Source organism: Pezoporus occidentalis, unplaced genomic scaffold (genome assembly GCF_034315485.1).
Source record: "Pezoporus occidentalis ecotype Australia unplaced genomic scaffold, CSIRO_AGI_Poc_V1 ctg162, whole genome shotgun sequence".
NCBI classification, from domain to species: Eukaryota; Metazoa; Chordata; class Aves; order Psittaciformes; family Psittacidae; genus Pezoporus; species Pezoporus occidentalis.
Window position 1 is genome coordinate 583,826 of NW_026913447.1, and position 17,903 is coordinate 601,728.

Consider the following 17,903-nt stretch of genomic DNA (forward strand, 5'->3'; position numbering starts at 1 on the left):
CTTCTACATTTAAATTTAGGGACCAGAAAAATATTATTAGCATGAACAACGCTGAGTGTTTTCACACAGTTAAACATTTATATTGCAACTGAACTAATCTCTCATAAGGCTACAAGAAGAAAGTAAAATGATGTTCCGAACCTGGAACCACTTAGCGTGGCGTAGAGCAGCCAGAGCGTCAAGGCATTTTTGCCTGTCCAAGACGTCCGGTGGGTCTTTCACCATACCCGAGGTTACATCTAAAATGGATTGAATTGGCAAAATGCAGTGAGGAATGGGTGTTTGACCAGGTGAGCAAGACACTTCCTCAACGTAGCTTCAATGTCACACATGCCATTTGAAGTTTAAACCCTTGGACAACAAATGTAAATGCTCAACAAAAGCTGTTCAATTAGGATTAGGGCATCTACCCAGTATAAAGATCAAGAGCATAGTATACTTTAGCTCTGAGGTTATTTTCAAATGCACTGCAGATTATGCAATGCGTAGTACTTCTTTATTTAAGCTAACATTGGGAAAACACATATCCCCTAAAATTAAATACTGAAGGAAGGATGGTTGGACACAGTGCACCAGCACAGAGAACACAAGACAGAAGGAACACAAAAATCCACTTTAACCAAGTAGAAACATTCAAACTTAGTTTCTTGTAAATTTTAATGGGCCTCTGTTATTTGGGACCTGTTCTTAAAAGAAAAACTAAGAATAACAAATCTTAAAAGCACTAGATGATTAGTAATGATGTTATTTTTACCATACCTTGAACTTGAAATTATTTTGCTTTAAAAACCTGACTAAAAGAACATGAAATGTTCTTCAATATTACTGATTTCTAATACTTTCTAGGACCTTTTCCTTACTTATACAGATGAAATTCCTCAACCCATAATATATGTGCTCCAGTATCATTTAGGATGCAAGGAAGTTCTGAAAAGGGACTGCTTTAAGATTCAACAGAAAAAGAAAAGGATTAGTTAAGAAAATAAAGAAAAAGCAGAATGTCTTAAAGAAAATAGAGCAGCTGTTGTATATTTGAGTATTCAGGAAAGAATTTAATTGCCAAACTGACTGCTTTGTTACCAAAAAGGATGAGACTACAGGCCCTTTTGGAAGTGGTTTAATCAATGGAAGTGGAACCACTGAACAAAGTGAAATGGTATCCTCGGGCTACTTAAAAATTGTACAGATATAATGCAGTGATCAATTTTCAATCTTTGATTTACTGATTGTGGAAATGGCTATTGTGACCAGTAACAAAGTATATCGGTAGCGTAACTGGTGATACGCAAGATAATTTTTTAAATTTGAGGAGTTGGTTGTATTGAACAATGTAATTTACTCCAGCAAGATACAAATTAGGCAAGTCAGAGAATAAAAAAAAATTAAAAAAACTGAAACTCATGAAACATGCCTACAATGAGATTAGGGTTGCTGCAGAAAGATAGCTCTGAAACCACCTGTTTTTACACAAATGCAGACCAAGTAGTAGAACAGTTTACAGAGAGCTAAAAAGCCATGAATGAACATGGTACAATTTTGCAACACAATAATTAAACTTCATATGAAGTATTACATTCAGATTTGAGCATTTTTTTTACCAATTAGTCCCATTGCTCTGCACAGGCCTAAAAGGCAGAGGATTTTAAAATATGAACAAAGCTGAGAAGAACATAGGTATCTTCTCACACAGATGTTCAAACTTACGGACTATATGTTAAGGTGGAGAGATGAAAATCTGCACTGAACAAGTCATTTACAGCGCAAATGAAGACATTTAAAGTGGTATTCCCTTTAAAACAAAACAAAACAAAAACTCGAATCTATACAAGGGAGGTGCCAGGTAAGATAACTGATGAAACAAGTACAATCTGGGTATAAGAGACAAGGAGTACATTTAGAGAAAACCCACAGCAGGAAAAAAGTGGCAAAGTAAGGCTGAGAAATGAAAAATAAAAATGGGCCTAGTAGCCTCATCATCATCTAATGGTTTGGGTTGGAAGGGACCTTAAAGATCATCTAGTTCCAACCCCCTGCCATGGGCAGCCAATTGTTTACATCAACATTCATAATTTTACGTTCTTCTAAAACTAATACGCAAATAGGTGACACTGTGCAAACTTTCAGTGCAATGATTACATAATTTGAAAGTCCAATTACTTCTAGCTCCGAAAAACTTCAATTTGGTAAATAATTTTACTAAGAAGAACTACAGTTTAAATGCGCATAAAAGAATCTTACTCCGTGCTGGAAATATTGATCTAAAATGTGCTACTAAATAGATACCACGGGAATACCTTTGAAACTTAAAACAGACTTTGAAAGTCAGAAGTTGCCAAGGCACCTATTGCACTGAGAATACATTGACTGAAAAAATTAATCAAGGAAACTCTTAATATTTAATCTGTGGATTTTTGCATCTGTTTCACATTTCAGGATTAACCCCTTAAAGACTATTTAACTGAATTCAAATGCCTAACCTACCACCCTGTTAAGCTAAGACAAAAAAATGAATTAATTTATAAAACACAAGTGTGAATTCTTACTCTGTATAACTTAATTTATTACTAGCCTAAATATAAGGGGTTAATCTTCAGTTAGACATGCTGTGTCCACACTACCTCTTCATTAAAAGTTAACAGGTATTTCAATTTCAGTAAGTTTTATTATGTGAAATACATTTTACCCAGTCAACTATTTCAAGACTAGTGTGAACACTGCTTAATTCTAGGAGAGAGACAAAGACAAAAAGGAGGAAAAAAAAAAAAAAGATAAAAACAAAACACAAAGTAACAGTAGATGCTAGGACTATGCATCCAAACCCCCTCCTTTGTAAAGCATGGCAGGTGTGACACTGAGCTTTAGAAAACCTTGGTCAAAAATCCTTCCGATGTCTTGGCAGCAACCCCTGACAGGAATCAAGTCCCTCTGCTAGAAGGCTTTGGACCGGGGCTGTTAGCTAAGGATAAAAGAAGACACACGCGCACACATATATGTGTTTATAAGTATGTACACTTTGCCGAAGGAAAGACTCCATCCACAGCAGGGGTTAGAGCACTTTGAAGATATCAGATTTGGCGAACTGTCAAACGCACAATACTGTAAGAAACAGTAGCTATGCGGTTAACAATTTTATTTCACTGTGTTGTTTTTAGCTTTTTCTCACATAATTATACATCAAACATGATTCTACTCCATGTGCAAGTCTCAGTCTCATCTTTACTCAAACTTGTTCTTCCGGTAAAGCCTTCCTTATACCTGAACTAGCTCCCCAAGCGGGCTAAAAAAAATGAAAACTTTAAATCATTGTAAGACACAGAGCATGAGAAGCTGCAGAAAGAAAAAACACAAACACATACAGTTACTCTGCAGCAGATAAGCAGCAGTCTTCGTAATAATGCCTTCTTTGCTGCAGTAATTTGCAGTTCAGTCTTCTATTAGCTGTAGTTTCAAAGTTAACTTTTCTGTACATCCATTTTATACTGCTCAGTGTCTTGGAAGAGAAATCTAACTTGATTTTGCTTGCCTAGAGGCAGTACTGCATTCAGCAGTGAATAAACTCACAATGATCATTTTAACTCAAGTGTGGGTCAGACAAAAATAGAGATTTGTTTCCTTTAGGTGGCATAAATTGAGGGATTAATGGTAGGAATTTGAAATTTATTTTATTTTTAGTAGACATCACAGAATTTTAGGCCAGAAACTACCTAACTGAAATTGAGTACTGTGGCAGAAATCGGTATTGACTGCACTTTTGCACAGTACATTAGGAAATAAACATGGTGTTTAAGGTTAACTTAATTTCATGGATAATCTAATTTAATGATAAAATCTTTTAAGTTAAAGTAGTCTTTATAAACTTAAATGTGATGTTGGGTTCGGCACAGGCAAACCAAGAGTCTTGTTACACTTAAGATTGTCAAAAAACCAAGTAAATTCGGTTGAGCGTGACAGTACATGTACAAAGCCTTTATAGCTAGTAATAATATGCACAGCTTAAAAATCACGTACAAAACACTCTTTATGACTCTTCTTCAGAAGTCATCCAAGTGAGAGAATGCAGCTTGAAATTTTTCTGCCTCATTATGTAGGATGACTTTGTTAACACAGCTTGCTTACAATGCACTAGTCACAGCTACAGGACATTTACTAATGCAATATAAAAACCTCAAGTATTTTAGAGGACATGTAATGAGATGAAATAAAAAAACCCAACCTCTGTGACTTATAAATACGTATATACACAAGCACATGTATACATACACACATACAATTTTTTTTTTAACTTGCATGTAAGAAGTGTTAAGATAGTCTCAGATTTCCTATTTGTAGGTTCACTGTCAAACACCAGAACCCTGTTTGCCATGATCTCTTTCCACTATGAAAATACAGAATTAAAAGGAAACAAAAGTTAATTTTATCTGACCCGTAAACAAAAAGAACCAACGTACTGCAGACATTAATCATGCTTGTTGGCTTAAAAGCTTTTGGAGCTTTGAAAGTGTTACAGAACAGACCCTAAAGCAACACTGCTGGCACCAGAGAAACTGTGGATTTCAGAAATATAAATTGATTTACAAGCTCCACCTTTCTGCTTCAGCTCAACGACAAAGCCATTTCTCATTGTACTAGTCTGGGTTTGCCAGTTGGATAGAAGACTGATTGTAATACCAGGAGCCTAAATATACTCAAAAAGCACTCCAGACCAAAAAGCAACCTCAGAGAGCTGGAAAAAATCGCATTGCCTTTTAAAGTTAGAAGCACTGTTACCATCAAAAGTATTACAGAAGTGCATTTTAAGCGGTGCTCCTGTTTGGAACGTGTGATGGTAATACTGATCCAGTTTAAACCCCAAAACCTGTGATCTGATTTCTAAAACCGTACAATCTTTCTCTTTGGGCAAGACTGCTCTAGAAAGCCAGTTTATAGCCACTTGCTATAAAATACTTAGTTTTCCACATAATTTCAAAAGAGGGGAAAAAGCAGTTAAGTTTGTACCTTTTCCAGAAAGCTGAGGTTGGACATGCAATTAGAAATTTTAAAAATTAAATAAACTCATCATATAAGCATTTATTTTAACCAACTGTTCTCTACCAAGACTCATTGAAAAACAAGGTTTCGATCAAATACATGTGCCAGCATGTTGCCTTCCAGGACCTTAATGCCATCTTAAGCAGAATATATAAAACAAAAAAAAAAAGGAAAAAACAAAACAAAACAAACCCAAAAAAACAAACGAAAAAAAAGGGTGAGAAAGAAGTAACATCTTTAACAACTTCCCAACCTCCATCCCTCATGTTCTCTTCCCGAATGACTGGAGATGTCAGTGTGATAGTAACTTGCATTTTGGGTTCCACACACGAATTTAAAATTATTGCTGCCTCTGGGACTGCACACTTGATATCGTATTTCTCAGGACTTATTACCTAAATATTGAGAAACAGAAATTTCTGTTAGCATGTGGCTAATAAAAACATAGGGAAGAAAATGGATTTCAATAGAGTCTTCCTAACAGAAAAACAGAAACATGATATAATTACATGAAGCAGATACCTCTCTATTCAAAGAAACCACAGTGTACACAATTAGACATACATGTGGACTTGCATACTGTTTCCAAATCATTAATAAAAGATACAGAGCAGTCACTAGCATGCAAAAGAAAAAAAACAAGAACTACCCAGAAAGGAAATTCATAGACAAGTAAGTTTACACAATAAGAATCTTGACAGATTTTGAGATAAAGAAAAACCTCAGTGCCACTTAAAATGTCAGCTGGATATGTTTCTCATTGGAACATAGGAGCCTTTAAAAAGCACAAAGATGCAGTGGCTGCTCTTCAAGCTTGCAGTTACAGCATGGGTACTGCTAGGTACATTCTATACTTGGCTGTCACAATGTGCTAAGAACAAAGGACAAGACAAACGAGAGGGAGAAATATGTAAGACTAACTAACAAGGTGGTGATTCTGAACTGCTTCTTGCAACTAATCATTCTAAATATCCCCAAAAGGAAGCTGTAGACACATCTGTCACGTTCTTCCACAAACTAGAGGGACAAGTGACTCCTCCGCAAAGCCAGGCCAAGATGTATATTTCTTAAAATTTTCTTCTGTTCTTAACAAGAATTAAGCCAAGCTTATTTTCTAATTAACCTGATCCTGCGAAAGCTTCTACCATGCCACCAATACTGACGAACAATTTAGCAGGCGATACTGAAATACTAATGCTGTGACAAGCATTCTATAACGATGGTGAACAGGTTTTGTTCAGCAGAGAACAGAGACTTTATTCTGTACTTCCATTCTGGTAGAAATACAGCAAATGGTTTATATTACTTCCCATGAATGGTCTAAGTACTTGAAGTACTTCCTTTTTTATTATTTTTTTTCCAAATAGCCAAATTAAAACAAAAACAAAAAACAAATTACAAACAAACCACACAAGACTTAGGTAACTAACTGTAGAACCACAAGCCGCTGACACCAATTGGAAACAAGCTTATGAGTACAAACAGACTGGCATTAATGGACAACATCGACTTTCAGGCAACAAGCGTCCTGTAACACTGCACAGATTACCTTTATTGCTGCTTGTAAATAGGTAACAGTCTTTCTTCTGTTGATTTTTATTTCTCAATTAAATGAAATCTATTAAATGATGACTGATACTAAACCACTAGCATACACACCTAGATACTTGTATGGACACAATATACAGAAAGCCAAACATGCAGCTTAGTCCCTGAATTCATATGGAAACACACAGAAAATGGAAAGAAACTAAACCTGAGCTATGAAATGTGGCACAGTGAGCCCTGAAGACGTTTGAATTCAGGAGAGGTTTTTACAGTATCTTTACAAAAATTCTAAATCCAAAAAACTAAATTCTACTTACTGCAAGTTGTTTGGGAAGGCTTTCAGCAATACGACTGAGTAATGTCTTTGAAGGTTTCTCAGCACACAACAAAACAAGATTGACGTTTCGGTCTCCACGGAGTAGCAAACCTTTAGCTAAAACGCCTACTCGTAAAACTCCTTTCAAAGCTCTGTGAATTACAGTTAAAAGTTGCATTTAAAATAATATGAAAACCTTAAAACTAATCCTGAAAGTAGAATAGTGAAATAAAATCGGAGTATTCCACATACTTCTGAAGTCATAATGACATATACCATATCAAAACCCAAACAGAAGCACTGATAACAGTGTAAGGAAAAACTTTAGAAATAAATGATGAAATTCTTAAGAAGTAAAAAATCAAAAATACCTGTCTTTACTGCCATCCTTTTTGTCATCTCCCTCTTTGTTCTTGCTTTTTTCATGATCAGTCATGTTGTCAGAAACAAGTTTCAAAGCACGCTCAGTAATGGAAACAATTTTCTGGACTGCCTGAAGTTCCTCCTCTGTTGGATATATAGCGGCATGTTTGGTCATCACATAGCGGTCATCAGAGGAGTCAGGGCGGCGAAGAGGCTAAAGAGATGAAAAAGCTTGTTTCTGAAATCTGAGTATACTTCTAAGTTCACAACCAATAAATGACCGAAAAGCAATTGTGGCTAAACAACAGAATATTCAAACCTTAAATCACTGAAATGTAAGAAAACATGAACTGGTGTCCTTAGCATTTTTCACTGGTCACAATCAATCACTGCTGAAAAAACATGAAACGTAATAAATTTAACAACCCCAGAATCAAAATTATCTCCCCAACACAAATATCTATTACCTGTCTATCAACTGGGAAATACTTGCATATTGCTGCAGAATAAAGTATCCATGATAGCATAATTCAAATACAAAGGGACCTCAGGAGGTCCTCACCTCCTCTGCAACCAGGGCTAGCTATAAAACCACATCATGTTGCTCAGGGCTTCATCAGGTTGGTTCTTGAAAACTGCCAGAGACAGAGGCTGCACAATGTTCGTGTGGACAAAAAATTACTTCATGTATTCAATCTGAGCCTCTTTTGTGTCAGCTTAAGCTAGCTGTATCTCACCCTCTCATGACTGTAAAGAGCCTGGCTCCATTGTCTTTGTAAAGCACAGATATTAGAAGGCTATTACGTCCCTGTGAAGCATTCTCTTCTCCACGCTGAAGAAGCAGAAGCCCAGATCCCTCAGTCTCTTCTCAGAGGGCACACACTCCAGACCCCTGACCATCCTGGTAGTCCCATACTTTTTTGTACTGGAAAGCCCCAAACTGAATGTAGCATTGCAGACTGGGTCTAACAAAAGCTGACTTCCCTTCACCTGCTGATTATGCTCCTATTAATAAATTCCAGGATGCTGTTGGCCTTCATTGCCGCCAGGGCACACTGTTGACCCACGTTCAGCTTGCTACCTGCCAAGATCCTCAAACCCCTTTCAGCATGGCTGGTACCCAGTCTGTCACTCCCCAGCCTGTTGTTACTCCCAAGCCTGTTATCAGAACACGAGGTTATCCCTTCCCAAGTGCAGCATTAGACATTTGTCCTTGCAGAACTCTGTAAAGTTCCTGTTAGTCTATTCCTTCAGTCTGCCTCGGTCCCTCTGGTTAGCAGCTCTTCCCTCAAAGGTACAAACTATTCTCTCCACCCCAAAATGATTCAGTTTCATGCCAGCTCCAAATGTTATAAGCACGCACTCACTCCATCACCTTTCAATCACTGATAAAGTGCTAATGAGACAAAACCCAGGATAAAACCCACGTACTACTGCACTTGTTACTGACCTCCAGGTAGAGTATGACACACCACTAGCCGTTATCCTCTGAGACTGAGATTCCAACCACTTTTTATCCATACATTTGTCCACAGTTAGATTAATAATATTGTATAATGCAATTAAATAAAAGGAGTACACAAATCCAGAGTGACTTGTTATTTCAGAAGAAATAGTATTTGTCATGAAGGCATCCTTTTGTCATTTCAGTGGACTTATTTTGGAAGACAAGTCCACCTACACAGTTTCATTAGCATGTAATTTTTATTTCACTTTTCCAAATCCTCTAAGAAGTAATGGAGACAACGTAAGTAGCACTGAATAATTTACAGCTCCTAACTATGCTTCCTGGTAAGTTATGATTTTGTTTTTTTCTTTAAGTTAAGAAACTCACAGCTGGTCCTTGGGGCTGCGGAGGCATTCCTGGCCTAACTCCCAGCAGGCCTAGAGGTCCCGGAGGACCATGAGGATATCCTCCATCTGGTATTCTGCGACGGTCATCCCAGTGGTGCTGCTCTTCCTCCATTCTCCTCCAGTACATGTCTTCTTCATATCTCCTGAAGTACATCAATCAAAGTGTTCTCTTTACACAGCAGTTATTACTTGCAGCCATTCTAAATAAATTCTCGTAGGTCCTCACTAACTCATTTCTAATAGTCATAAGCAAATACCACAGAACTCTAGAGACTTAACTAAAATGAATGGTTATTTTGGAAGTGAGTCTGAATTTACAGCAAAATAATTCTAGTAAGTCTGCATTCCCCTTGAGAGGCTGAACACTAAAACAAAAACACCAGAGGTATTACAGAAACTTAAGACAGTACAGAGTTCCCAAAACAAGTATTCAAGAAACGTAATTACAGAAGCAGGGTTAGTTTTGGATAATCTGACTGCAGCTTCGTCTTGTTCATTGATAAAAGAGAATGCATTACCTCATTTCCATCCTCCAGCGTTCTTCCTCTTCTCGCCTTCGCCAGTATTCTTCTTTCTGCATTTGTTTCCTCATTTTCTCTTCCTGAATTTTTCTTGCTCGAATACTGGGCTTTACTTCTACTTGCAAGTCTGGGTTTACTTTTTTCTAGTTCAGAAAAAATAGTGAATTAAATGTTGTTTTTTCTCTTTTCAAGGTTACAGAGTTCTTCTGACATATTTAGCACACACTACTAGTCTATGGTAAAATCGAGTAAAATGCAGTTATGGAACTGCTTCCAGTAATTTAAAGAAAGGAAATATCAACATACTACAAACAGCATAAATTCCCTCTTCACTTATGTGAGAACAAAGCAATTTAAGACTTAAGTGTTGTGAAATACTAAATAATTTGCTGTTCATTCTGTAGCAAGATGAAAAAGCATTTCATCTTAACTAAGGTATGCTTTTTGATGCCCTGCTCCTCAAGGGTTCCTCATACAGGGGCATAACCATGAGTTACTGAGTAAAATTTTTTGGCAGTTTTCTTCTTTCATCTCTTTCACGATTATGCAGGTCCACTGTCTCTCCTCTGATCACAGTAGATTCTTCCAATATAATCTTACAATAATCAGCATGCACACCATATGTCAGTAGAGAGGTATCATTCATGACTAAAAAATCTGCAACACTTGTGACTCCACAAAAGGTTTATGTGGTTTATCCTGCCAAAAACACTGAGCACTACTATTTTACACTATTTGTTATTCATGGTAAATAACAAAGGACCTACTGTTGCTTGCACAGGTTGTACTGTATTTTAGTGTTGCAAAGGTTACCTGAAAGCAATGTTCAAAATATTAAAAAAAAAAAAATCCACAAAAATCCAGCTTCACAGTCTGCATTACTTCTTTAAAGGCTATACTTGTTAAGAAATATATTCCTGTATCTTTTTTTATATGCTGCTTACTCAAGAGTACCTAATTTGTTCAATTCTGTAAATGTAAGAAGTTGCAGTCAGTCAGCTGTCACAAACTGTAACAGAACCATCAGCATTTCTACTAACCTTATATTGAAGTCTGTGGCGCCGCCCTTTTAAGTGCATCTCCTTGGCATTAGGATCATTAAAACTGCATTCACAAAGTTTACAGTGAAAGCGGATTACCTTTCCTTCATCATTTCTTACCTGGAAAATAAAGTGATATCACATTTGGGATGTGTTATTTGGGATATTTGCTTAAAAAAAAAAAAGCCACACCAAAAAAATCCCCAAAACAAAGCTGATGTAAAAATTAATCTAATTCACTGACACTAGATTCAGACTACATGATAAAAAGTTCGCACAGTAACTGAAAGAAGGCAAAATAGAGCTTTCAATTTACAAACACACCATTTTGCTTGGTAATGAAGAACAAAGTTCTTCCATCTCAAAGAGTACATATCTTTAAACAGAAGCCTGAATATGCTCAGTTGAATTACAAACCTGCAAATCATGAAAAATTTAAATCAGACTTCACTTGCCTTTCTCATGTCACTCACATGGAGAATGTCCCACTGAGCATAAAAGAAGCACACACAATACAAATATGCAAACATGCACAAGCCTTTGCAGGTTCAATGACTTGTCATTCTCATACTCAAGGAGGACCCAGTGAATCACAGGTCAGTCAGCCTCACCTAGATCCCTGGGAAGGTGACGGAGCAGCTAATGCTGGAAACCATTTCCAGGCATAATAAGGGCAAAAAAAAATCATCAGGAATAGTCTGCATGGCTTCACCACGGGGAAGTTATGCTTGACCAACCTGATAAACTGTGATGAAATGACAGCCTGGTAGAGGGGAGAGCAGTTGAAGTTGCCCACCTGAATTTAAGGCCTTCGACACAGCCTCATCATAATATCCTCATACAGAAACAGTTGATCTGTGGGCTGGATAAGCATATAGAGAGGTGGACTGAAAACTGGCTCAATGGTGATCGGTAGAAAGAAGCCTGTTTGAAGGCTAGAAACTGGCAGTACATCCCAGGGATCACCATTACATCCAGTCCTGTTTAACATCTTCATTAATGATCAGGGTGATGGGGCAGTGTGCACTCTCTGCAAGTCTGCCCATGACACAAATCTGGGAAGACTGGCCCATATACCAGAGGGTTGTACTGTCATCCAGAAACCGGAGATCTTGATGGTCTGGAGCAATGAGCTGACAGGAATCTCATGAAGTTCAACAAGGGGAAGTGCAAAGTTCTGTACCCAGGGAAGAACAACTGCACCACTTTATGCTGGAGGCCATCCTGCTGAAAAACAGCTTGGCTGAAAACCCTGGGGGTCCTGGTGGACACCCAAGTTAAATGTGAGTCAAGCTGAGTGTGTCCTTGCAGCAAAGAAGGTGAATGCCATCCTGGATTGCAGTAGGCACGGTATTGCCACCAGCTGGAAGGAGGTGATCCTTCCCCACTAACTCTGTCCTGGTGAGGCCGCTCCTGGAGTCCTGTGTCCAGCTCTGGGCTCCCAGTACAAGAGAGACATGGACATATTGGAGAGAGTCCAACAAAGCGCCCACAAAGATGATGAAGGGACTGCAGCATCTCTGTTCTGAGGAAAGGCTGGGAGAGCTGGGACTGTCTAGCCTACAGAAGAGCAGGTTGAGGCAGGATCTTAATGTTTAGAAATGTGTAAAGGAATGGTGCAAAGAGGACAGAGTGAGGCTCTTCTTAGTGGCTCCCAGGACAGGACTAGAGGCTGTGGGCACAAACTGAAACACAGAACATTTCCTCCAAAACACTTTTTTACTATGAGGGTAACTGAGCCCTGGCACAGGTTGCCTGGGGAAGCTCTGGAATCTCCATCCATGGAGATACTCAACAGCTGCCTGGGCTTGGTCCTGGGCAATGGCTCAAGGTGGCACCACTTGAGCAGAAAGACTGGATGAGGTGACATCCAGAGGTTCCTTCCAACCTCAACAACTCTGTGATTCTGGTTAATGTTGAACAAATTTTCACTAATACAGTTAAAAAATATTACATGTTTTCATATCAATACCTCCTCCACATAGTCATGGCCCACTGGCTGGACATCACTCTGCAAAGCAGCAAGAGTTGTGGGAGTCACTGGTTCAGCTGATGTCTCTGGTTTTGTTTCCTGTGTTTGTACTGTAGCAGGAGGAGTTGTTTTAACAGTTTCGGCTGATTTCATCTCTTCCAGTTTGCTTCCTGTTGTCTGAAGCTTATTGCCACCTACAAATCAAAAAAGTTAAATCATTAACTTTCATAAAATGAGAATACGATTACACATAATGTGCAAACTGCAGACTTTTTCTGCAAATATCAATGTAACGGCCAAAGCATTATCAGCCATTTAAAATGAATTAAAACTTAAACATATTTCAAATACAATTAAACATTTTAGAAAATAAGTTTAACAACATCCAAGTTACTTAGACACTTCACTTTTCATTTCAGCAAGAAAAACTTCTGCTTTATATAACTGACATTTTCATTATATATATATTAGATATATTATAGATATATTATACATAATAATTTTCATGCTGAATGGACTAAATGAGAACAACTCAGCAAATATATTTTAATAATACCCTTTTTGTCATCATTTTTTTATCCATTTACAAAAAACCTAAAAAGCACTTTAAAATCTTAAAATGTCTGTACTAACAAATGTAATACACTCTCAATGTTGCAATTGCATAGGTCTTTCCTTGAAGAGCAGGATAGCTTATTGTGGAATTGCTGGTTCTCAACTCTTAATATCTGTCATGCTCATTTTAAAATGAAACTTCAAAAACGTTTCCACTGTTACAAGGATGTTTCAGCTGCCCAATTATCAACTGCCAACCTCCCCCAGGTTGCTTTAACAGTCCAGGCTGTAAACTGAAACCAAGAGCAACCGGACTATGAACCAGCAGCAGCTACAATGTAAGAAACCAAAGGTGGAAGGTTTCTTATGAAGGTGGGAAAAGCCTCTGAGAGAGCTCCGGTGGAGACAGCTGGGCAGAAAACACCATAAATTTTAAAGCACAATCTTTATATAAATTCTTATATTCACCAGTAATTCTCTTAAACACAGAGTTACTCAAGTATAAAGTTAACTAAATATGTTTGTATTTACTGCATTAAGTCTTATAAACAAATATAGAATAGGTTAGGTTTCAAAATAAAGACTGACTTCTGTACTTGCCAACAAAGTTTATTTTCGGTGTAGATATTTTCTTTACAGGTATATTAGCAGGAGTTGAAGATGTTTTGTTGCTGGATGCAGTATTAAGTGGTGTATTTGTCGTGGGAGTAAGAATTTTCACTGCAGAAGATGCAACAGAGGAGTTCACAGTACTGCTGCTAGTTGCTATATTTGAAGAAGAGGCAGTTGGTTTAGAAGCAGATGTAGATGTTGAAGAAGTAGCTTGTGTAACCACATTTGGTTCAGTTGAAGGAATGGGCTTGCCAAGTTTTGTGTGCAACTTCACCACCTGTAAAAATGAAGAAAAAATCTTAATATGAACCCCCTGGAATAACTATAAAAAGTTATGTAACACAAACATCAACGTAACTAAAAAAAATCAATTAACTAAAAGTTAGTTATTGCTTCTTTACAAAAAGTGATCTTGGCAATCATACAAACACACACAAAAAAAACCCTACACATGTAAAAGCTCTTGTCATCTGTAACAAGAAAGTAGTTACAGTTACCTCACACTGCTCATTTCCATTAGAAATTCAGACATCTACTCCTAAAGCTGTGCAGATGAGAACAGAACGCCAATAACTCAGAAGTCAGTGCAACTCCAGGAAACATAATGCTCCAACTGTTTCAATGTGATTGTTTTGTTGCCTGGTTGCTTTTACTCTTCCTCCAACAGTGTAGTGCACAGAAATATCTCATTTTCAAGTAATATTTGTAAATAAAGGAGATATTTAATAGAGATTCAACAACACTGTCTCCATTGATCACTGTATTTCAAGACTATTCGTATTTAAAGAATTTCCAGGTTGCCTAGCAAAACCAAACAGATTCCCTAGGCAATGGTTTTCTTTTTTTAAAAACCACAACAAAAAAAAGGCCTATCTGCAGAGATAGTTAAGGAGTATGCAAGAGGTGTACTTCAGAGCTCTTTAGTATCTCACAGAAAGTAAAGAGGTATACGCTTATTCTTAAAAGCAACAAGCAGAGGCCTTTCCACAACATCCTTGAAATAGAGTAATACTGCTTTTTGGTGACAGCTTATCACCTGAAAAAGCAAAATATGTAGTCCATAAGAACAAACCATGCAAAATCACAGCAGTACTGTGAACTCCTCCTGTGAACACTAAGCAAGTCTATCTAAATACAATCTTTGCTCTTGTGGGAAATGTGTTTTAAATCGACAGTGAGATTTATGTATTTTAATATGTACAATTAGTGATGCCACTTTGTACAGTGTTCTAAGGTGCAAAATATTCAGCTACAAAACCTGAATATTAATACTGTATTTATTACTAACATTAATCTCTCCAGAGTTATGAGGAAAATCCGTATGCTGACACTGCATTTACTATTGTATAGCTGAATTTAAAACACAGGTCACAGGGGTTTGCAGAGCAGCCCACAGTGTTTATTCCACAATACCCACCTAACTGCACCCAAACAATAGGGAAAACATGATTATCAAAAGTCTTCCAATTTCCTTATAAGATCTACTACAGGACATTGTTCTTCACTCCCAATTGCCAATTTTCTTTGCAGGAAAATACATAATATTCCTGTCCCTCAGCACTGACTCAGTTTACAGTGTTTCAAAGTGCACTGAAAGCTTCACAGCACCAGAGGATTAAGAAAAATACCAAGAAAAGTCCTGAAAAGAATGAGGACGCACCAAACATGCAACTGCATGTCCTCACTGACCCTTTTCCCCAACTTACTCTACACCTTCTTCCTACAATTTACATACCCAAGACACCCTCTTCTCATTCATGCCCCCAATACACCCTCTTGCCACTGATGATACATGGTAGCATTTGTCCCACCTTCTTCCAACAAGGCCCTTCCAACAGTAAGCTGAAAGATTAGTTTGAAATACAAAGCAGAACCAAACGTCTTTAAACAAAATAATTATATTATGCGGGTTTTGCATATTTTCTCTTCTCTGAGAAAAAATTATGTGAAGAAATACACAAATGACTTGTATAGTAAGAACAAGAGAAATCTCTTACTTTCTGATGCTTGGCTCCACGGATATGGGCAGCATAAGCATCTGCCCCTGTACAAGACACATCACAAAGCTCACAGCGCAACTGATTCTGAGTTCCACGAGCAGAAGTGCTGCTATTACTGGTGTTCTGGGAAGCTTTTAATGCTGCTTCTTTCTTTTTGTGTTTCTGGCCTTCCAAGTGCTCTTTATAAGTCTGTTTAAACAATACACACACAATAAGCTGTCTTCGTACTGCTTGTGCATCATTCATGTGAGTACATGTAATACAGAACATGGCATAAAACACATGCTTTGTATAACAAATATTTCCTACACTGAGCATTTCTTCAACATGACATGCTCTAAGGCATTAGCAGGACGCTTCTAAGACCAATATATTGTCTTCTCCACTGCCAGGATTCCATTAGGTAATACAGTGTGGGCTTTTCTCCTCTGATGTCTCACTTCCTCAATCAAATACTGGTCAACACATATTACTGTTGAAAACCTGATATGATCAGAGAACTGCACAGAGAATGCACTGCATTCAACTTCCTTGATTTGAATTTTCCTTGAACAAGAGCACAGTGATCAAGAGAAGGAAAAAAATCGATTTAAAAGAAGGCAGTGCATAAATAAAGCTGCGCTGAAAATGAAATGCAGAAGTTGGTATTCGTTCATACACAACAGTTATTCTGGATTGCTCTCTGGCAATCTAGAGAGCAGCAGGGTGGGAAGTATTGACAAGTTTACTGAAAGACTAAGAACTGTTCAGCCAGGCACAAGCATAAGCACGCTGCATGAATTGGTATCTACTTCCTACGCACCTGAATAAACTTGCAGGCTTACCATTCACAAAATTAATGTAATTCCATAGTTTTAAACAAAAATACTCTCTAATGGGTTTGCTATGCTAAAAAAGCAAATCAAATTTGACGTTTAGAATACTTCTGAAGTCCAAAGTACAGCTGAAGCTTCTCTGTAGAAGCTTAGGGGATGTATCTTTATGTCTTCACATAGGAACTCTTTCTACAATAGCTCACATTTTCATTTAATTATTCCTTTGACAAAAGTATAGAATCAGGTCTTTAAAAGTTAACACATATTCTTAAAAGGGTCAGTTTCTTAGCTGAAGAAATTATGACTAAACTTTATAGCAGAATATTACATAATAAAGGTACCTGTGGTCCAGCACAGCTGATCTTACAAACATCACAGTAGTGGATCTGGGGTGGTTTGGGAGGTTGTTTTGGTTTCATTTGCTTATTTTGGAATGGTGCCTTTTTAGTAAAGGTGGTCCCTGTCCAAGCAGCTGTTGCAGCTGCAGCAGCAGCAGCTGCTGCTGCTTGTTTCTGTTGCTGCTGCTGTTGCTGGTAATAGGACGATGCAGCTGAATACACTGCAGCTTCGTAGCCAGAATAAGAGGTACCTCAAAGATCAAAATAAAATAATGTTACATCACTGTACACCATGTATCAATTACATAATATACTAATATCAAAACATGTTGCATAATAGATTTGGAAGGTAGGGGACAGGACATAAATGACTTATTGAGATCTTCTTAGGCAGTCTGAATTTTCCTTGACGTTTTAAATTACACAAATATATAGCTAGCAGTTGTATCAGAAATGTACTTGACTCTAGACACATCTCTGCAGACACACAGTTGTATTGCATACGTCAAAGCATCCCTAAAGAATATGTGAAATTTCTGGTATGTCTGGTAAGACCAAGTATGCTGTAAAAGATTTATCAAAGGCCAACTGAAATAAGCAGTCTTCCAGAAACAGATTTGCTGTTCAAGTTTCCAAATGTCAAGGAGGAGAAACACTATGTACCGGAAGTGTAAAAAAAAAAAAAAGAAGAATTAAGATAAAAGGCAGAATGGATAAGTACTATTCCATTCTATCGCACTGTTTTAAGCTGTTTTTGTGCAGAATAGCTGTTTGCCTGCTAATGCCTGATTATACAGTCCTTGATTTGTAGTACCAAAGTTGATTAAATCAAGGAAACTGGGCTTCCATACCTTTAAGCCAGTTTCCCCATAAACTTTCTATACCTACCGGTTCTACTATTTTAATCCTCTGATCAGGCTCTGCCTCAAGGAAGTCTTAAA

General features: G+C 37.6%; 2 protein-coding genes across 5 annotated transcripts in view; one reads left to right on the top strand and one right to left on the bottom strand.

Moving 5' to 3' along the window:
- Window positions 1–17,903, top strand: part of PMAIP1 (phorbol-12-myristate-13-acetate-induced protein 1) — a 442,512-nt gene that overhangs the window by 340,958 nt on the left and 83,651 nt on the right. The window lies entirely within an intron of this gene.
- ZFR (zinc finger RNA binding protein) overlaps window positions 1–17,903 on the bottom strand; it is a 46,937-nt gene that overhangs the window by 7,216 nt on the left and 21,818 nt on the right. Inside the window, exons 6-16 of one of the 4 annotated variants that reach the window (XM_062612880.1) lie at window positions 16,966–17,213; window positions 15,807–15,998; window positions 13,798–14,086; window positions 12,643–12,836; window positions 10,671–10,790; window positions 9,628–9,773; window positions 9,090–9,252; window positions 7,264–7,469; window positions 6,894–7,044; window positions 5,282–5,423; window positions 142–239 (exon numbers count right to left, since the gene is read on the bottom strand). In XM_062612880.1, the coding sequence (XP_062468864.1) occupies window positions 142–239; window positions 5,282–5,423; window positions 6,894–7,044; window positions 7,264–7,469; window positions 9,090–9,252; window positions 9,628–9,773; window positions 10,671–10,790; window positions 12,643–12,836; window positions 13,798–14,086; window positions 15,807–15,998; window positions 16,966–17,213 (1,949 nt within the window). Of the gene's footprint in view, window positions 1–141; window positions 240–5,281; window positions 5,424–6,893; window positions 7,045–7,263; window positions 7,470–9,089; window positions 9,253–9,627; window positions 9,774–10,670; window positions 10,791–12,642; window positions 12,837–13,785; window positions 14,087–15,806; window positions 15,999–16,965; window positions 17,214–17,903 lie in introns of all 4 variants that reach the window. The other 3 variants (XM_062612877.1, XM_062612878.1, XM_062612879.1) reach the window with 3 other exon arrangements.